Below are 21674 nucleotides of genomic sequence, written 5' to 3'. Positions count from 1 at the left end.
AATTGCAGAGGGTGTGACTGGGACTGCGTGGGAGCGGGGCTCTTTGATTCCAGACCCTGCTTCAACAGGATGTACGTCAGAGGACACACATTCAGCTGAAATGTATTGCGGTGCAGAAACTCTCTGACTCCCTTCGCTGCTGTAAATCTCAGCCGGCCTCTGACTGACAGAGGCCGGCAACTGATGCCTATGGGCCAGGCATTGGCTTCACATGAGTGACATCATGCGTCACCATAGCAGGCATGCCAATGTCAGCTGCCGGCCATTGCGCCGATTGTAGAAGGGGATACTCCATGTCGAGAGAGCTGAGTAGAATGTTATTTATTTATTTTTTTATGCAGAGGCAGAACTGGAAATGTATATACTGGAAAGGAGCTAAGGATGGGGGGCATCTATACCAGGATGGGGGACATATATGTGAGAAAAGGGTCCTGGATGGGAGACATATATTACTGGTTGAGGACAAATATACCAGGATGGGCTCAGGATGGGAGACATATATACCAAGATAAGAGACATGTATACCAGGATTGGAGACATGTATACCAGGATGAAGGACACGTATACCAGGATGGGAGACATCTATACCAGGATGGGGAACATGTATACCGGGATGGGGGACATCTATACCAGGATGGGGGACATATACGCGTATGTGAGAAAAATGTCCTGGATGGGGGCCATATATTACTGGTTGAGGACAAATATACAACGATGGGCTCAGGATGGGACTTCCACTAGATGTTCTTGTGTATATAATCTGGCCTGTAGTTTAATATCAGTGTTAAGGTTTATAACTATGTGAGCCCGTCATATCATTGATTGGAAGGGAAATGAGGGCTCGGGGGCTGCTGACTCACAGGCGGGGGCTACTCACACAGTACAAAGCGCTGAAGGAGGCAGCTACCAGAATATGTGGAGCTGAGGGACTTCTGCTGTATTCTAAAATACACCCCTGTTATAACCATCAGGAAGCTGAAAACACCACAAGCGGCGGAGTGTAGTGTTATATATACACCGTATACAGCTCCGGCTCCGATCCCAGGCACTGTGCTACATCACACAAGTCACATTACAGGCAGAGCTGTGACCATCACATGTGCAAAATGCAAGTGAAAAACTACGTATGATATATCAGAGGGACGGGGTAGAATTTTGGAAATCTATGTTTCTATCAATTATGTGTCTATCTATTTATTATCTGTCTATTATCTATTTAGTATCTATCTATTATCTATCTATTTATTATCTCTATTATCTATCTATCATCTATTTATTATCTATCTATTATCTATCATCTATCCCATATCTATCTATCTATTTATATATCTATTTTTTTTTCTGTAAATCCACCATACAGTTCCAGAGATACTGACCTTTCTATGTAGTGTTAATCTTTACAAGCAGACGTGGCTCCCAGAATAACAATGTAGAGGAGGCTAAAGACACTCTCCAGAGGATCCTGTGAGACATACGGTACTCCCTTGGTTCTTGGTAAGGACCATGAAAGTAAGCACTAATTAAAACGGCCCATACCTTGAGGTGGAGGCTGTGTCTAAGGCCATATTCACACGATCAATATTTGGTCAGTATTTTACCTCAGTATTTATAAGCCAAAACCACAAGTGGGAGAAAAATACAGAAGTGGTGATGTGTTTCTAATACACTTTTCCTCTGATTGTTTTACTCCAAGTTTTAGCTTACAAATACTGAGGCAAAAATACTGACAAAATAACATGTGAACGAGGTGTAAAGGAGAAAAGTGTGGTGCTGCAGAAGAAGTAGGCTGTGTATACAATACACTTTATTACAATTAGTGCAATTTCTCTTAGGATCAAGTGTTTCCAATAGTATATGGAAAAGGAGTGTGAGGGGCTGCCGGAGGAGGCGACTATAAAGGAGAAAAGCTGTGCTGCAGAAAATTGCTGTGTATAAAGGAGGAGCGTGAGGTGCAGGATGAGGCTGTGTAAAAAGAAGAATCATGAGGTGCAGGAGGAATAAGGCCCCTTAACTGCTGCCGTTAAAAGTCATCATTGTAATTGCAATCTCCATGCTTTTCTCATGGTCAACTTTACGTGGCCTGTTCAAGAGTTGGAACTGCCAAAAATCTGTTCATCTTTGCACCAGAAGGAAAAACCAAAAATGTTGTTTATCAAAAGGCTCTTGAATGAGTTGAAAATAAAATAACATCAATACTTGGGTCATCGTTTAGTTAATTTGTGTTGCAAATCTGTAGTGTTGAATATATGAAGTCAAATGGTTTTATGTGCAATATAATCATTATAATTTGTTATAACTAACCACAGTTAGTTTCTATGCCCGGGCAACGCCGAGCTCTTCAGCTAGTCATATATATTATCCTTTAGAACTTTTCACTTTTTCAGGGGCATACCATCATATTTTTTTTTTCCTGTGGTCCTTCTGGCTTCTACATTACATTTCAGGTCCTAAGAGAAAACCTTTTTTTTTTTTTTCAGACCGTAATTACAATAAATCTGACTTAAGGAGAAATTCTTTGTGAATTTGTAATGTGACAATAGTTTTGTATCCGATGTGATTTTTTTTTTTTTTTTGTAAAAAAAAAAAAAAAAAAGTATTAAAATTTACAAAAAGCCTCTGCGGAGATAATAATAAGAGATAAAAAAGCTGCCTGCTAACTGGAACAATTTGCTGATGAACTTCTACATTAGCGGGTGCGCGACTATGTGGAAACGTTCCAGCACCTGGTAGGAAAAGTGAGACAAAGTGTTCATAACCCACTGCTGAATGGTGGCTGAGGCGGGATTCCTTGGGGCTGTCTCAAATTACACAGTTTTAATGCTGAGTAGCCTTTATGTCCTGATTACTTCCAGCTAACTGGCAGATTTCGGATATATTCGCTGCATTGTCTTGCTTTGTTTTGTTTTTTTTCTTTTTTCGGGTTTGGAAAAGCTATTTGTTCTCAGTTTACTGCACAATCTGATATAAAATGAATTGATGGCTTGGAACTTTTGTGCTGATCATATTTTTTTTTTCGGCTCGGATTTCTGGTGTTTTGTGGGAATTCACCAGTTCTTAAATTACATCCGTTAAAAAAAAAGTTAATAAAAACCCTCCCTCGTATTTTCTTCAGCTGACCGCTATACAATAAATTATAATATAATAAAATGGGGTCCAATGCTTGAGGTTTATGTAAATGACCTTAAAATGTATCTTTTTCTCACCAAAATATCGTAAAATATTTTACATTTTGTTATTTTTGCAATCAAATATTTTGGAATTTTTTTTTTCGCTGGAGAAAAAAGAGAAACGGAGCTAAAAGAAAACAGAATGTAAACATTTTTGAGGTGTAGAGTCCAGCAGGAACATAAGGACTTCATACGTTTCTGGCCAAGTTATTGGGTTCTTACATTTCATCTCTTTCCAGATGCTTTCCTGTGGTCTCCACATTTATAGTTTTTTATGAGAGCTTCTCATACGTTATGGAATTCATTTTTGAGACAATAATTTGCCATTTTTCGACTGCCCAAGCCTTAACATACATGCTAAATGTTGTATCTGTTGTTTGTTAAGTTCTGTACCTTAGGAACACCACCCAGAGCCATAAAAATAAAATTTGATGGCTTCTCATATTGCTTTTTGTATATCATTGACTTTTTATATCCACCATGGAAAGATCTGGCCATAAAGTTCCATATTTGCCTTCACCAACAGTGACTACAAATCACCACCAACCATGCTTATCGGATGTCTTCTGTCAAGTTCTCCAAGCTTGTCCATGACTTCTGCATCATTCAGGTGGTCACTGCAGGCCTACTTTTTATAAACTCAAACCCAACAGTTGACATGACCACGGAATTTTTTGATTTTCATCCTCTTCTTCTCCATCCATTTTATTGATGATCATCCTCCTATCTCTTGTGCTGTTGATTTTCATCCTTTTCCTCTCTTTCCGTCTTCTTGATGATCGTCCTCCTGTCTCTTCTGCGTGGTGACTTTCTTCCTCTCCATTCATCCTATTTATGGTCATCACTTTCCTCTCATGGTCTCTGTTTTTCTCTTTATTCTTATTGTCCATGCAAGGGATAATAAGAATCAGCTCTCTACACACAGAATAGTGTCTCCACAACAACTCACAAACAATATGATGCCTCCAAAGCCCTCTCACTGTATAATGTCCCCACAACTCCCCACAAAACAATGTGATGCCTCTACAGCCCCTCACACAGTATAATGTCCCCACAACTCCCCACAAAACAATGTGATGCCTCCACAGTCCCTCGCACAGTATAATGTCCCCACAACTCCCCACAAAACAATGTGATACCTCTACTGCCCCTCACAGTATAATGTCCCCACAACTCCCCATAAAATAATGTGATGCCTCTACTGCCCCTCACACAGTATAATGTCCCCACAACTCCCCACAAAACCATGTGATACCTCCACAGCCCCTCACACAGTATAATGCCCCCACAACTCCCCACAAAACAATGTGATGCCTATACTGCCCCTCACACAGTATAATGTCCCCACAACTCCCCATAAAATAATGTGATGCCTCTACTGCCCCTCACAGTATAATGTCCCCACAACTCCCCACAAAACCATGTGATACCTCCACAGCCCCTCACACAGTATAATGTCCCCACAACTCCCCACAAAACAATGTGATGCCTCTACTGCCCCTCACACAGTATAATGTCCCCACAACTCCCCACAAAACCATGTGATACCTCCACAGCCCCTCACACAGTATAATGTCCCCACAACTTCCCACAAAACAATGTGATGCCTCCACAGCCCCTCATACAGTATGATGTCCCCACAACTCCCCACAAAACAATGTGATGCCTCCACAGCCCCTCACAAAGTATAATGTCCCCACAGCTACCATAAATAATATGATGCCTCCACAGCCCCTCACACAGTATAATGTCCCCAGAGTTCTTCACAGCCCCTCACCCAGTATAACGTCCCCACAGCCCTTCACACAGTATAATGTCCCCATAGCCCTTGACACAGTATAATGTCCCCACATCCCTCCGCAAACCATATGATGTCTCCACAGCCCATCACACAGTATACTGTCCCCACAACTCCCCACAAACAGTGTGATGCCTCCACAGTCCCTTACACAGTATAATGTCCCCACATCTCCCCATAAACAATATGATGCCCCCACATTTTCCCACAGCCCTTCACACAGTATCATGTCGAAACAGCCCCCCACAAACAATATGATGACCCCCACCACAACTCACACTGTATAATTTTCCCACAGCCCCCCACAAACAATATGATGCCTCCACAGCCCCTCACACAGTATAATGTCCCCACAAGCTAAATGTTGCCTCTATAGCCCCTCACACAGTATGTTGTCTCCACTCACAACTATGATGTCCCCACAGCCCCTCACACCATGTGGTGTTCCCCCACAAAAGTATGATCTCCCCACAGCCCCTTGCATAATATTATGCTTGCCCTCCACAAGAAGGATATCCCTATATCCCTGCACACATTGTTACGCCCCCCCACACAATTGTGATGTCCACACAACCCCTTGCATAGCATTATGACCCCCACACAAGAATGATGTCTCCACAGCCCCTCACACAGTATGATGTCCCAACCGCCCATCATCATCCATCCTGCTGATGATTGTCCACTTCCTCTCTGTCCTTCTTAATGATAATCATCTTCTTAGCATACGTTCATATTGTTGATGGTCTCCTCTTTCTCCGTCTCTTATTTTAAGACGTCCAGCATAAGAAAAACCTTCAGTCTTGTCATTTGCTCTTCAAGTGAATGATATGCCATGACTTATACAGTGGGGCAAAAAAGTATTTAGTCAGTCAGCAATAGTGCAAGTTCCACCACTTAAAAAGATGAGAGGAGTCTGTAATTTACATCATAGGTAGACCTCAACTATGGGAGACAAACTGAGAAATAAAAATCCAGAAAATCACATTTTCTGTTTTTTTAACATTTTATTTGCATATTATGGTGGAAAATAAGTATTTGGTCAGAAACAAACAATCAAGATTTCTGGCTCTCACAGACCTGTAACTTCTTCTTTAAGAGTCTCCTCTTTCCTCCACTCATTACCTGTAGTAATGGCACCTGTTTAAACTTGTTATCAGTATAAAAAGACACCTGTGCACACCCTCAAACAGTCTGACTCCAAACTCCACTATGGTGAAGACCAAAGAGCTGTCAAAGGACACCGGAAACAAAATTGTAGCCCTGCACCAGGCTGGGAAGACTGAATCTGCAATAGCCAACCAGCTTGGAGTGAAGAAATCAACAGTGGGAGCAATAATTAGAAAATGGAGGACATACAAGACCACTGATAATCTCCCTCGATCTGGGGCTCCACGCAAAATCCCACCCCGTGGGGTCAGAATGATCACAAGAACGGTGAGCAAAAATCCCAGAACCACGCGGGGGGACCTAGTGAATGAACTGCAGAGAGCTGGGACCAATGTAACAAGGCCTACCATAAGTAACACACTACGCCACCATGGACTCAGATCCTGCAGTGCCAGACGTGTCCCAATGCTTAAGCCAGTACATGTCCGGGCCCGTCTGAAGTTTGCTAGAGAGCATTTGGATGATCCAGAGGAGTTTTGGGAGAATGTCCTATGGTCTGATGAAACCAAACTGGAACTGTTTGGTAGAAACACAACTTGTCGTGTTTGGAGGAAAAAGAATACTGAGTTGCATCCATCAAACTCCATACCTACTGTAAAGCATGGTGGTGGAAACATCATGCTTTGGGGCTGTTTCTATGCAAAGGGGCCAGGACGACTAATCCGGTACATGAAAGAATGAATGGGGCCATATATCGTGAGATTTTGAGTGCAAACCTCCTTCCATCAGCAAGGGCATTGAAGATGAAACGTGGCTGGGTCTTTCAACATGACAATGATCCAAAGCACACCGGCAGGGCAACGAAGGAGTGGCTTCGTAAGAAGCATTTCAAGGTCCTGGAGTGGCCTAGCCAGTCTCCAGATCTCAACCCTATAGAAAACCTTTGGAGGGAGTTGAAAGTCCGTGTTGCCAAGAGAAAAGCCAAAAACATCACTGCTCTAGAGGAGATCTGCATGGAGGAATGGGCCAACATACCAACAACAGTGTGTGGCAACCTTGTGAAGACTTACAGAAAACGTTTGACCTCTGTCATTGCCAACAAAGGATATATTACAAAGTATTGAGATGAAATTTTGTTTCTGACCAAATACTTATTTTCCACCATAATATGCAAATAAAATGTTAAAAAAACAGACAATGTGATTTTCTGGATTTTGTTTTCTCAGTTTGTCTCCCATAGTTGAGGTCTACCTATGATGTAAATTACAGACGCCTCTCATCTTTTTAAGTGGTGGAACTTGCACTATTGCTGACTGACTAAATACTTTTTTGCCCCACTGTATGTCTTGCCACGATGAAAGTCTTCTCTAATGTAAATATTTGAAGGCATCAATACGTCTTTGGTTTTTGTTTTCCAGCTTTCACATCAATGTAGAGCCAAAGAAAATACTTTACACTAAATTTCGGCCTTTTCTGACAACTTGGGTTCATCCTTTTACTTTTGAAGGTCTCTTGACAAAGCAACCTCGGTTAACACAAATCAAAGAAATAACCATTCTCAGAAGCGCCATGTCCTGATGATCTTTTCTGCTTCTAAGAACGGTGCTTACCGGCTTAATGTGTTCCTTCGACAGAACATTTCATTTTTCCACTTCAGACTGTAAAGTGCAATATTTCAGCTGGCTGCATGTAGATTATTTTTTCACACTATTTGATATCTTGTTATCTACTTCTCCGGATCTCTTTTCACACACAACAAAACATTTAACTAAATTCATGTTTCCATGCCTCATGCTTGAGAGCTCTTAAGACTCCCAGTTTTGCTATAAACTCTCGGTTCACCTCTCGTTGCGACTCTTCTTTCTCCACTTGACCTAGATTCCGTTTTGTTATTGAGACAGAACTGTAGTGACAGTAAATGCTACATTGTACTTTTAAGGTTCTGGAATCTTTTATCATTGTTAGTGTCAAAGGACATGAAATAGAAAACATGCCTCTACATCGAAGCACTGGTTACCAGGACGTGTTACTCACCGATTTTCTATCATTTATGACCTATATCCCTTTAGCTTTATCTTTTGGGCCGTACACTATCCATTTTCTTTGAAACCTCAATAAAGGACTTTTTTTCAGATCATCCATCTACACTATAAACTCTTTGATTTTGGAAGGACTGGATTTCACTTTTGACCCCCAGACAGAAGTATATACCGTAGGTGTATTCAACAGCAGCAATAACTGCAAGGGTGTATACGTAATAGAGGTAGACCATGTTATCTGTAAGGGTGTATATACACAATAAAGGCAGACCATGTTGTTGCTCTGAGTGGTTCATTGGAGAGAGAAGCCCCAGCCTTGGTAGATGCTATTCGTTTTGCTGCTAGGTTGGTTCCTCTATCGAGACACCATATTGAAGATAGATATTTTCTCCCAAATGTCTTAGAAAGTGTAAACAATCAGGTCTTTTTGTCTTATTCCCCATTTACACTTGACGGTTTCTGCCTATAAATGAGCAACTATTAACTATTTAATGGCCCATTAGCACTGGCTGTCCTCATACAACTTGCTTATTGTCAGCAGCAGGTCCCAACTGAGCAACGTGCTGCTAATAAAAACGATATACTGATTCACGTAAATATTCGGCATAATGCTCAAGCAGGCTGATGATCGGCAATGAGCATCATTGTGATAGATCATTTGCCAAAATGAACCTTTATGTGTCTTTATTGTAAGAGCAGTGAGATTATGGTTTCTTTAGTGTAAAAACAGTGAGATTATGGTTCTTTACTGTAAGAGCAGTGATATTATGGTTCTTTAGTGTAAGATCAGTGAGATTATGGGTTCTTTAGTGTAAGAAGTGAGATTATGGTTTCTTTAGTGTAAGAGCAGTGAGATTATGGGTTTTTTACTGTAAGAGCAGTGAGATTATGGTTTCTTTAGCGTAAAAACAGTGAGATTATGGTTATTTACTGTAAGAGCAGTGAGATTATGGTTCTTTACTGTAAGATCAGTGAGATTATGGTTCTTGTAAAATCAGTGAGATTATGGGTTCTTTAGTGTAAGAAGTGAGATTATGGTTTCTTTAGTGTAAGAGCAGTGAGATTATGGGTTTTTTACTGTAAGAGCAGTGAGATTATGGTTTCTTTACTGTAAGAGCAGTGATATTATGGTTTCTTAACCGTAAGAGCAGTGAGATTATGGGTTCTTTACTGTAAGAGCAGTGAGGTTATGGTTTCTTTACTGTAAGAGCAGTGAGGTTATGGATTCTTTACTGTAAGAACAGTGAGATTATGGGTTCTTTACTGTAAGAGCAGTGAGGTTATGGATTCTTTACTGTAAGAGCAGTGAGATTCTGGTTTCTTTACTGTAAGAGCAGTGAGATTATGGTTCTTTACTGTAAGATCAGTGAGATTATGGTTCTTGTAAAATCAGTGAGATTATGGGTTCTTTAGTGTAAGAAGTGAGATTATGGTTTCTTTAGTGTAAGAGCAGTGAGATTATGGGTTTTTTACTGTAAGAGCAGTGAGATTATGGTTTCTTTACTGTAAGAGCAGTGATATTATGGTTTCTTAACCGTAAGAGCAGTGAGATTATGGGTTCTTTACTGTAAGAGCAGTGAGGTTATGGTTTCTTTACTGTAAGAGCAGTGAGGTTATGGTTTCTTTACTGTAAGAGCAGTGAGATTATGGGTTCTTTACTGTAAGAGCAGTGAGGTTATGGATTCTTTACTGTAAGAGCAGTGAGATTCTGGTTTCTTTACTGTAAGAGCAGTGAGGTTTTGATTTCTTGTACTGTGAGCAATGAGATTATGGAAGTTTCTGTGTTATGGCTGCGACCGCAGACGCGGCCGAGCCGACGCCTCCACGTCGCCTGACCATGATGAAGTGGGCGAGCGCCCCAAAAAGGAACGCAATGTGGACCCACTGGACCACATAGAGTAACCTAGACCTACCCAGGCTAGGGAAGGGCAGCAAGCAGGGTCTGTGACAGCTGAACATGTGAACAAGATGTTGATATGCAGAACTAGATTACACCGCACAACTTCAGGTATGAAGAAACCAAGTTTACTTAAATGAAAGCACAGTACATAACAAAACATAATGATGTCAGGATCCCGATTCCACACGTCTAGGAAGGGTACACGTCTCAGGATAACAGATGAAGGCAGGAGGACATCACAAGTTGATGCAGTCCCGGGTTATCTGGCTCGGGCATACTAAGACGGCCTCTCTCTCAGGCCTCAGGCGTAGCACAGGCTCAGCAGGAGAACATCAGTCACCGACCTCGGACAGACGTCAGAAGATGGCAGGAGTCATCACGGGTTGATGCAGTCCAGGATCATCTGGAAGGGGCATACTAGAACGGTCTCTCAGGCCTCAGGCGTAGCACAGGCTCAGCAGGAGAACATCAGACACTGATCCCGGAAGGACGTCGTCACTAGGTGGACCCCGGGGAACCGGTGGAACATCGGGTCACAGGCTAGACATCAGGACGTAGGATACAGGCTGGACATCAGTATACAGGCAGGACATCAGAACATCAGGACACAGGCAGGACATCAGGACACAGGCAGGACATCAGGGGTCATCAGACACAGGCTGGACACCTTGGACAGATGTCGGACGATGGCAGGAGTCATCACGGGTTGATGTAGTCCAGGGTCATCTGGCACGGGCATACTAGGACGGCCTCTCTCTCAGGCCTCAGGCGTAGCACAGGCTCAGCAGGAGAACATCAGACATCGATCCCGGAAGGACGTCATCACAGGGTGGACCCTGGAGAACCGGTAGATCATCGAGTCACAGGCAAGACATCAGGACATCGGATACAGGCTGGACATCAGGACATCAGGAATACCAGATAGACATCTGGGACACTGGCGAGGCAACCCAGGTCATCGGCTGGGACACAGATGGCTCAGGACCAGGCAACAGTGGTCATCAGGTTCCTAGCTACAGTCGTCAGGCTCCGGGCATCGTACCTAGGAAGAAACTCCAGCGTGATGGTGCAAGCACTGCTGGACTGAACCTGGGCCGAACAGGGTTAGCACCGCATAGCAGGCTGAGCACAGCATAGTATAAGCTCAGTAAGAACGCGGGATCCATCTTTAAAAGATGAGCCCAGAAAGTTCACAGTCACTGGGTACAGGGTGTCAGACACAAAAGGACTTCAGTAACATAACACAGAACACAGTTTAGACAGGGTCAGGTACTGGATATGCAGCCTCCAGAATAGGCGGATCTGGGTACTCTGCCCCCAGGGCAGAAAAATAAGACAAACGAATCTGGGTATTCTGCCCCTATAGCAGGCGGGATCTGGGTACTCTGCCCCCAGAACAGGCGGAAAAACAAGACGCAAACAAATCTGGGTATTCTGCCCCCAGAGCAGGCGGGATCTGGGTACTTTGCCCCCAGAACAGGCGGAAGACAGGTATCAGCTCTCCTAGAACAGACTGCAGATAGAATGGGAGCTGAATACCTCACACACAAGGCTAGACTCAGAAACACAATGCAATGCTCTGGCGCCGCTCAACAGGGAAGAGAGAGTTTATATAGGAGCTGCCCCTCAGAAACAGGCTGAGGGAGCAACACAGGTGCACACTCAAACCCTGATAAAAGCAGGGTAGGTGTGGCTGCGCGCACCCTAAGCACAAACAGAAACCATTACAGCACAGACAGCACAGGAACTGTAGCTTAGGGCATCTGGCAGCGACTGCTAGCCTGGACACACGTGGAAAGTCATGCACCAGCTGCAGAGGACCTCGCAACCTGCGGATAGCTTCCACAGCGGCAGCCAGGGACCGCACATGCGGGTGGTCATGCAGCAGAGCAAAGACATCACAGCACATGTACAGCTACGCAGCGGCACAGGGAACTGAGCAGCATCCATACAGGTAACAGACAACAGTACCCGTGCAAGTTAGGGGGAGAGGAGCAAGGGTTAAAGCAGAGACATGCAGAGTAACGCCGAAGAAACAAGGTATAAACCCACCGGCGTTACATTCTGCCATATGAAGTAATGTTCGATTGACTACAAAAGTACAAGGAGGGCATGGATCCCTTTCTTGAATAATATATTACAGGTTATGGGTACTAGATTCTGTGCGCCAGACAAGTCGGAGTCAGGAAGGATTTTTTCCCCTGATATGGAGCTATTAGTATCTGCATTGTGGGGTCTTTCCCTTCCTCTGGATCAACATGTTAAACTCTAAGTGGAACTCCATGGACTCATCTCCAACTTCAACCTTAAAAGCTATAAACCCATGAATGGGAAACGGCTATAAGTTCTTCACCCAACTGTGCGTTGGAACGGCGCTCAACATCATCACCAAGTTTTGTGTTTGCGTGTAATTTTCATTAAATACTGGCATCTTGCATAAAGAAAAAAAAAACAGCATGATGTTTGGCACCAGCCTCATCTGTAGCTAAGTAATGCACTTAGCATCATTACAAGCCTTAAATGCGCTCATTGAGGAGTCTAATTGCATTTTAAATTGGTTTGTTTTTCAGTTGAATAGGTCGGAATGTAGTGAGAGAGAGAAACGTAATGGGAGAGAAAGGAAGGGGGAAAACAAAACAAAAAGACGCGGCTCCACTAAAAAGTGCTCATTACTAGAACTTGCTACTTTCGCTAAGTGCAGCCTCCGACTGTGCATATGGAGAACTGCACGCCATTGTGTCCTCCTTAACCCAAAAGTGAAATGATGACACCAGACTCGATCCTTCTGATCTCATTGTTCCGAACCCAGTAACAGAGGTTCCGATGTGATCCAACCAAACGGATCTCCTGACGTGTCAAAGATCACATCAATAGAGCCTGACAGCTCTCCCTCCAGAGATTCCAAGTCAGAAACTACGTTACACCTGACCCCGTTCGGAATCTCCCATAGAATGTCCTGAACGAGCCCCCGTGCATTTCAATATCTCATCGTCTAAACTGTTGTCAGAAATTTCCATTGATGGGAACCTGTTAAATGGAATGTGTCATCAGAAAATTACTTTGTTTCAAGAAGTTTTTTATTATAAGTTTTTTTTTTTTTTCAATTAATGATTTTTAAAATGTTCCATAATGTTACTCATCTAAAAAAAATAACTCAGAAATGTTGCCATTGTTACAGCGGCCAATTGACCTAACAATATACTAATAATTCCCGTTTTGTAAAAATGACATTTTGGAGTTTCATTGTCATCACAGACAGGAATACAATGATAAATAATACCTCAAGATAACACATATTTCACCATTCACAATAGGTGATGTCACAGCTCACCTCCCCCTCCTGTACAATGTCTGATAACACCTCTATATACAGTAGATAACACAGGATCCACCATTCACAATAGGTGATGTCACAGCTCACCTCCTCCTCCTTTACAATGACTGATAACACCTCAATATACAGTAGATAACACAGGATCCACCATTCACAATAGGTGAAGTCACAGCTCGCCGCCTCCCCCTCCTGTACAATGACTGATAACACCTCTATATACAGTAGATAACACAGGATCCACCATTCACTAATAGGTGATGTCACAGCTCACCTCCTCCTCCTATACAATGACTGATAACACCTCTATATACAGCAGATAACACAGGATCCACCATTCACAATAGGTGATGTCACAGCTCACCTCCTCCCCCTCCTGTACAATGACAGATAACACCTCTATATACAGTAGATAACACAGGATCCATCATTCACAATAGGTGATGTCACAGCTCACCTCCTCCTGTACAATGACTGATAACACCTCTATATACAGTAGATAACACATAATCCACCATTTACAATAGGTGATCTCACAGCTCACCTCCTCCTCCTTCTGTACAATGCCTGATAACACCTCTATATACAGAAGAGAACACAGGATCCACCATTCACAATAGGTGATGTCACAGCTCACCTCCTCTCCCTCCTGTACAATGCCTGATAACACCTCTATATACAGTAGATAACACAGGATCCACCATTCACAATAGGTGATGTCACAGCTCACCTCCTCCTGTATAATGACTGATGACACCTCTATATACAGTAGATAACACAGGATCCACCATTCACAATCGGTGATATCACAGCTCACCTCCTGCTCCTGTACAATGACTGATATCACCTCTATATACAGTAGATAACACAGGATCCACCATTCACAATAAGTGATGTCACAGCTCTCCTCCTCCCCCTCCTAGGCCATAGTGGTTAAAAACAAGCAAGTGTTATTTTATAACTTTATAAGGTGGAATTGTTTTTTACAAGTTCTGTGGAATTTTTCTTTGAGTTTCTAAAGATTGTGTCTCTCTCTCATAAGACCATTGTTGTATATTAGTTTCAATAAGTTTGGTCGGTTGCCGAAGGAATAAAATAACCTCGTAATAAACACTTTCTTGTTGCTTTAGAATTATAGCTACATTTGATCCGTTCCTGTCCTCCGAGATCTGCTACTGAGAATCGCTATATTACAGAACTATTTCACAATATTAAATGGGTCACATGGGTCCAACATTATGTGCGGCGTCAAATTGTATCTCTGCTAAATTATATTGAGCGATACATTGTATTATTGCCAGTTATCTTTATTCTCTCCAATCAACTAACATTATGGAGAAGGAAAGCAAAAACTTTTTCAAATAACTGATATAATTGGAGATAGTCATGGCTATATTTGAGTCCTAGCCTGCCTTGGTGAGAGCTCTGTAGTTAATGCTGCTGGTACAGATGCACATATTAATTTTTACTATGTTTTGTACAATATGGTTGTCACAGGGTTACCGTGACAGTGTGGAGCCAGAAGACCGCAGCGTCTGATTGCTCCTACTCCGGCAGTGAGAAGAAGCATTTCTCCTTCATTTTAATGGTGTTTATTCCTTTTGGCAGAACAACGGTTAGGCGGCCATGTTGGAAAACTCTGCGCTCCCATCTGAGCCCAGTTAGCCACTCCCTTCCCCTTGATAATCTGGACTATGATGCAAATCCATGTCAGAGCTAGCATTTGCTGCATGGCTTCACGAGGAAGAGGTGTTCATATGAAAAGGAGAGTTGAAGGAGTTATCTGTGACTGTTGTGTGGTTTGTAAGTGTGGTAATTGTCTTCCCTTCTCTACTTTTGTTTATTCCCCATCCTACACTCCCCGATGCATTCCTCTGTTATGTGAGTGAGTATTTTGTATGCCTGGAGTTTTCTTCTAAACCTTCTTGGTGTAGCCTTGTTTGTCGGGTTGGTGTACTGCGGTGCACAATTGCGCCCCTCTTCCCTGGGTAGGGGAAGAGAACAGACAGAGGGCTAATTCAGGAGATAAGGCAAGGGTGGAGGCTCTGGCATCTTCACCTTCAGAAGTAACCCGGGGAATAGGGCGAGCTAGAGCGCCCCTTAGTGGTAAGGTCAGGGAAGGAGCCCCTGGTCCCGGGACACCCGACAACAGTGTCATGACAATGGTAGTATGAAATATGTGACAATTACAATGTTTCTCAATAAAATGGTAATTTTCCTCACCTTTTTTGAAGCTTACAGTTCCCATTTTCCTAGTTTGGATCTTAAGGCAAGGGATATGCATAAAATTGCCTTAATTTCTCATTCATGGAAGATAATGGTCTTCATACTTTTTTGGCTGCATTGAATACAATAGCAATGCAACAATCATGGATTGTATTCTCACTTCCATTTTATCATAAACCAGAATACCATACTCTTACCTACACATTGTGAAGATAGCTATATACCTCACTCAGCCAACAGGTGTTCTTCCCAACTTCACTATACATATACTTGTTCTTTTCATCAAGAAATGCCATACATACATTGCTGTCAGCCGCCCATTTCCTTTGAGAGCAAAGCATCAGGCATGATGAAATCCAACATGCCCAATACTTCTTTCTTCTGATCTCTGAAATCGAGCGGAGAGTCAACACAGTACATAAAATTGACTTTGCAACCAGTATTGCTCTCAAATGAATGAGGACCTCAAGAGGTATTTCAATCATATGTACTTACGGCATATCCACAGGATATGGCAAAAGGTACAGAAGATGCGGACAGCACAAATAAAACCTGCATCTTTCTCGAGAAAGGGGCAACAATGTGCCCCTTTGTCAGTGAAGAGTTGGTTGAAACTCTTTTTTAATTCCAACCAAATTTCGACTGAAACCAGCACGTACCAATGACCCACTGGATGGTCTCGAATCCACACTACACTCATGACATATTATATGGCTATGCCATAGGGAATTATTCTCAGCACAGTGTCTCACTGGTTACCACTGTTGCTTTGCCGTACAGTGGTCGTAGGCTTAAATGCCACCAAGAACGACATCTGTATGAAGTATGTATGGTCTGCCCAAGTCTGTATGGGTTTTCTCCAAAGTTGTGCCAATAAGGAATTTGCTTTGAGATCGCCAATGGAAACAGCGATGACAATATCTATGAAGCGCTGTGAAATATGGTTGAGGTAGAGCCCCGTTCTTGGGATAGTTGGGAGTCTCAACAGTCAGACGTCTAGCGATCAGCAAACTATCCTCTATCCACAGATTTTAGCCCCGATTCATCAAAGCTTTTACACAAAAACAGTGTCGTAAAAGCTTTGAAAAATTGCTAAATTTTGGCACATCGGAGTTGAGCCAAAATGTTGTGACTTTTGGCATCTCCACTGCAGTTTCTCCCAGTTCTGCCATAATGGATGACGTTTGGGTGAGACAAGGTTGTGGCAGAAGCTAGATAGCACAGCTCATCTAATTCACAGAGAGCTTTGATGTGTCCTATACAAGAGATCTCACTTCAGTCCATGATTGAAGTAAGATATCTGACGTGGTGTATGGAGGTCGATGCCACTCTTCAGACTTTCCGGATTCACGAAGAGGCATGCACCTCTTCATGAATCAGGAGCATCTGACTCCACCTGGCCCTTCAGCAAGAAAGTCATCAATCTTGATGAATCGGGACAATTGTTTTTTTGTAGAAAAAAACTTTAAAAGTATGAGATGGGATTATTCCTATAAGAGTTAGCGACCTTTCGACATGGAAGACCAGACCTCTCTTTCCAAGTATGGACAATGCTCTTTAAAAAATGTAAAGCTTATGCCTAGACTGAACAAGTAGTAAAATTAGAAAACATTTTTTTTTATAAATATTGCGTATTCCTTTGGATTTGTCTATGATCTTTTTGTTCTTCTTTCCAAAATCTTGATTAATTATATATATATATATATATATATATATATATATATATATTTACTGTATATACATTTATTAGATTTTGTTTCTAAACCTTTTTATTTTTTTTTATTTTAGGAGAAAGAAAAATGATGGAATAGCTGTAAAGATGGACATCTTGAAAGGCATACGGACATCGCCTTCCAGTGTCATCACCCTATTATTTCTAAATTTACTCTTTAAATTATGTATTGGTCTGCAAGGAACGTCATCTCAGATCTTCCAGTTTACACATTCAATGTACAATGCCACAGTATACGAAAATTCTGCTGCTCGGACTTATCTCAACAGTCAAACCAAAATTGGAATCAAGCTGGCCAATCTTTCTTGGGACATCAAATACAGGATAATGTCTGGAGATGAAGAGGGATTTTTTAAAGCCGAAGAGGTGGTAATTGGTGATTTTTGTTTTCTACGAATACGAACAAAAGGAGGAAATTCAGCCATTTTGAATAGGGAAATTCAGGACAGCTATTTATTATCAATAAAGGCATCAGTGAGAGGGGAGGATTTGGAGGCCTGGGCCAAAGTCAACGTACAGGTCTTAGATATGAATGATTTACGTCCCTTGTTCTCCCCAACCACTTACTCTGTTACCATAGCGGAAAGCACTCCTATAAGGACGAGCATAGCACAGGTTACTGCCACCGATGCCGATATTGGATCCAATGGTGAATTTTATTACTATTTTAAGAACAAGGTAGACCTCTTCTCTGTCCATCCTACAAGTGGGATTGTTTCGTTAAGTGGGCGGCTAAACTACGACGAGAAAAACAGATACGACCTGGAGGTTTTAGCTGTAGACCGTGGCATGAAATTATACGGCAACAATGGCGTCAGCAGCACTGCCAAACTTTTTGTTCACATTGAACGTATTAATGAAAACGCTCCTACAGTCACTGTGGTCACTCACATTCCATCCATGTTGGACATGGACCCTTCATATGCCGTTGTTACCGTTGATGATATCGATGAAGGCGCCAATGGAGACATCGAATCAGTTACCATTATCTCGGGAGACGAGTCGCAACAGTTTTCAATCGTGAAGGAGGGAAAATGGATGAATGAGTATAAAATCAAACAAAAAAGTCCCATTGATTGGGACAACTTTCCATACGGTATTAATCTGACACTTCAAGCTAAAGACAAAGGGTCTCCTCAGAAGTCTTCGGATTTAAATTACATGCATATTGCCAGCCTTGAAAAAGAAAAAGTAAAAGCTGAATTTGAGAAAGAAGTTTATGACATTACAGTTAGTGAGTTCTCTCCTCCTGGTGCAGTCGTAACAGCAGTGAAGGTGCAACCTTCGTCTGCATCTGTGGAATACAAAATTTCCGAAAGTGAGGATTCAGAGTATTTTAAGATAAACTCCAGAACGGGACTGATCACTACAGCACGGCATTTAAACTTCGATGGGAAAGATACCTATGAAATAGAAGTAATTCAGAAAATTAATGATATTAAAGCAAAGGTTACAATAAAATTAGAAGACGCCAATGATAACACCCCGGAGTTCCAACAGACCTCATATGAGGCATTTGTCAATGAAACTGTGCCTGTCGGAACTAGCGTATTATTGGTTTTAGCATCCGATAAGGACAAAGGAGAAAATGGTTATATAACTTATAGCATTGCCAGTTTGAATTCCCTACCTTTTGTCATTAACCAGTTTACGGGAACTATCAGCACTTCTGATGTTCTTGATTTTGAGTCATCTCCCGAGAGTTATAGATTTATCGTAAGAGCCTCCGATTGGGGGTCTCCCTATCGCCATGAGAGTGAAGTCAATGTCACTATTCATATAGGAAACATAAATGATAATAAGCCCTTATTTGAAAAAGTTGCTTGCCAAGGAGTCATCTCTTTTGACTTTCCAACCGGTGGACACATCACTGCCGTTTCTGCCATTGATATTGATGAGTTAGAGCTGGTCAAGTATAAAATAATGTCAGGGAATGAACTAGGTTTCTTCTACTTGAATCCAGATTCTGGGGTCTTACAGCTTAAGAAATCATTTATCAGTTCCGGTCTTAGAAATAGCAACTTTGCACTTAAGATCACTGCCACGGATGGGGAAAACTTTGCCGACCCTATGTACGTGAACATAACAGTTGTTCATGGTAAGGTCCCATCTAAATATTTTGACTGTAAAGAAACAAGAGTTGCCCAGAAATTAGCAGAAAAACTTCTCAAAAAGTCCAAGGCTAATGCTAAGTTAAACTATGAGGACAATTTGTTTGATTTCTATTCAATAAATAGGCAACCGCCCCAATTTGACAAGTCGTTTCCTTCAGATGTATCAGTCAAGGAGGACCTTCCTGTAGGTTCCTCTATATTAAAAATTAAAGCAACCGACTCTGATTCAGGGTTTAATGGAAAGGTACTTTACACCATCACAGATGGTAATATTGATAGCTGTTTTACCATTGACTTGGAATCTGGACAAATTAGCGTGCTCATGCCCATGGATCGTGAGACTTCAGATAAATATCTTCTTAATATCACTGCCTACGATTTAGGCAAACCTCAGAGATCTTCATGGAGATTGTTGACTATCCATGTCAATGACGCAAATGATAACAGTCCTACGTTTCTTCAAGAAAGCTACTCGGCTAATACTCTAGAGAGCACAAGTTTAGGGACAGAGTTAATTCAGGTGGAAGCTCGAGACAAGGATATTGGACCCAATGGAGAAATATCTTATTCAATTTTAACCGACACCAAAAAATTTGCAATAAATAGCTCTACTGGAATAGTCTATGTGGCTGATCAACTGGACAGAGAACTCATGTCTAATTACACACTGAAAATTGAGGCAAGGGACAAAGCGGAAAACGGTCAACAACTTTTTTCAGTTGTCACCCTCAAGGTCTTTTTGGATGATGTTAATGATTGCGCTCCAGTTTTTGTACCTTTCAGCTACACTGCCAAAGTACTGGAAGATCTACCAGTGGGTACCGTCATATCTTGGCTTGAAACCCAAGATCCGGATCTTGGTTTAGGTGGCCAAGTACGATATTCCTTAGTGAATGACTACAACGGCAAGTTTGAAATTGATAAAACCAGTGGAGCTATTCGCTTGAACAAGGAACTGGACTACGAAAAGCAACAATTCTACAATCTAACCGTACGTGCTAAGGATAAGGGCCGTCCCGTTTCTCTATCTTCGGTTTCATTTGTGGAAGTGGAAGTGGTAGATGTCAATGAAAACCTACATACCCCCTACTTTTTGGATTTCGCTATAACTGGATCTATCAAAGAGAATTCACGCGTTGGAACTAGTGTGTTGCAAGTTTTGGCAAGAGATGAAGATACCGGTCGAGATGGTGAAATACAATACTCCATAAGGGATGGGAGTGGACTCGGAAGATTTAGTATTGATGAAGAAACTGGTAAGTGACTAAAAGTATTCTAATACAAAATAATGGATCAGAATGGCACTATTTATGGGAATAGAAGGGAAACAATGGCAATACAATGAAGATGTGTGTTTTTTAAGGTCAATCTCCTTTTGTCTCTATGTACTAGAATAATGTAGCGAACTAATTTAGATATTGGAGATCATGGTTGCACTACTTGTCATGTTTTTTTTATTTGTATTTATATATTAGGTATTGTCCTTCGGTCTCTAAAGTTTTTTATTTGACAAACCTAATTATCATCCATAAAATCATTCTTAATTCTGTATTAGCTCGGTTAAGGTGTTGTCCAGGATTATATTTTCCCCAAAAGCAGCATCACATAGCCACGCTCAACAACTAAAACAGCAGTTCAATCCCCTTCACTTAAAAAATAGCTGAACAAGATGACTGTTCAAACCAAGCACATGAACCCTTGGTGTGGCCAAACAGTTCACCTTTGCAACTCAGTGGTTTCTAGCTATCTACACTCATGTCTTCTTTGATTAACAGCTCTGGCTTTACAGGAGGCGGAAGAGGGTGGAAATAGATGGAAAATAAATAGTGGGAAGGTGCACAAAACTGATTGGCCACGCCAAGGGTGCACAGCGTGCCTATACTTGGCTTGACCAGGCATTTTGTATTGACAGACTCCCTTTCAAGAGGTTGTCCACTACTCGAACAACTCCTTCTCAATCCTCATGTTTCCCCTTTATAAAATCATATCACTTATACTCGCCTCCGATGCCGGCACCGTTCCAGTGGTGTCTGTACTTTGGTGTCCCAGGAATTGCGTAACATAATTATGTCATGCAATCCTTGCGACCAATCAGTTCTGGCTTCATTCTCTTCGTCTTCGGACAAATAACATACATCTGGAGGAAGTGAGAGCTACTTCTGCTCTCTCATTTCCTCCTGATGCATGCGATTTTCTGAAGGTCGGGAGAGTAAAGCCAGCACTGGTTGGCCACAGGGATTACATGACATAATTATGTTAG

The 21674-nt window shown here is 41.9% G+C and overlaps 1 protein-coding gene across 6 annotated transcripts in view; it reads left to right on the top strand.

Annotated features, from left to right (window-relative positions):
• Nucleotides 1–21674, top strand: part of FAT3 (FAT atypical cadherin 3) — a 745380-nt gene that overhangs the window by 254264 nt on the left and 469442 nt on the right. For all 6 annotated transcript variants that reach the window (XM_069759239.1, XM_069759241.1, XM_069759238.1 and 3 more), the window contains one exon: nt 17357–20670. In XM_069759239.1, the coding sequence (XP_069615340.1) occupies nt 17388–20670 (3283 nt within the window). In that variant the 5' untranslated portion in view covers nt 17357–17387. The remainder of the gene's footprint in view (nt 1–17356; nt 20671–21674) is intronic.

The sequence above is a fragment of the Ranitomeya imitator genome, chromosome 3, assembly GCF_032444005.1.
Source record: "Ranitomeya imitator isolate aRanImi1 chromosome 3, aRanImi1.pri, whole genome shotgun sequence".
Taxonomy (NCBI): domain Eukaryota; kingdom Metazoa; phylum Chordata; class Amphibia; order Anura; family Dendrobatidae; genus Ranitomeya; species Ranitomeya imitator.
This window is presented reverse-complemented; position numbering and strand designations above follow the sequence as displayed.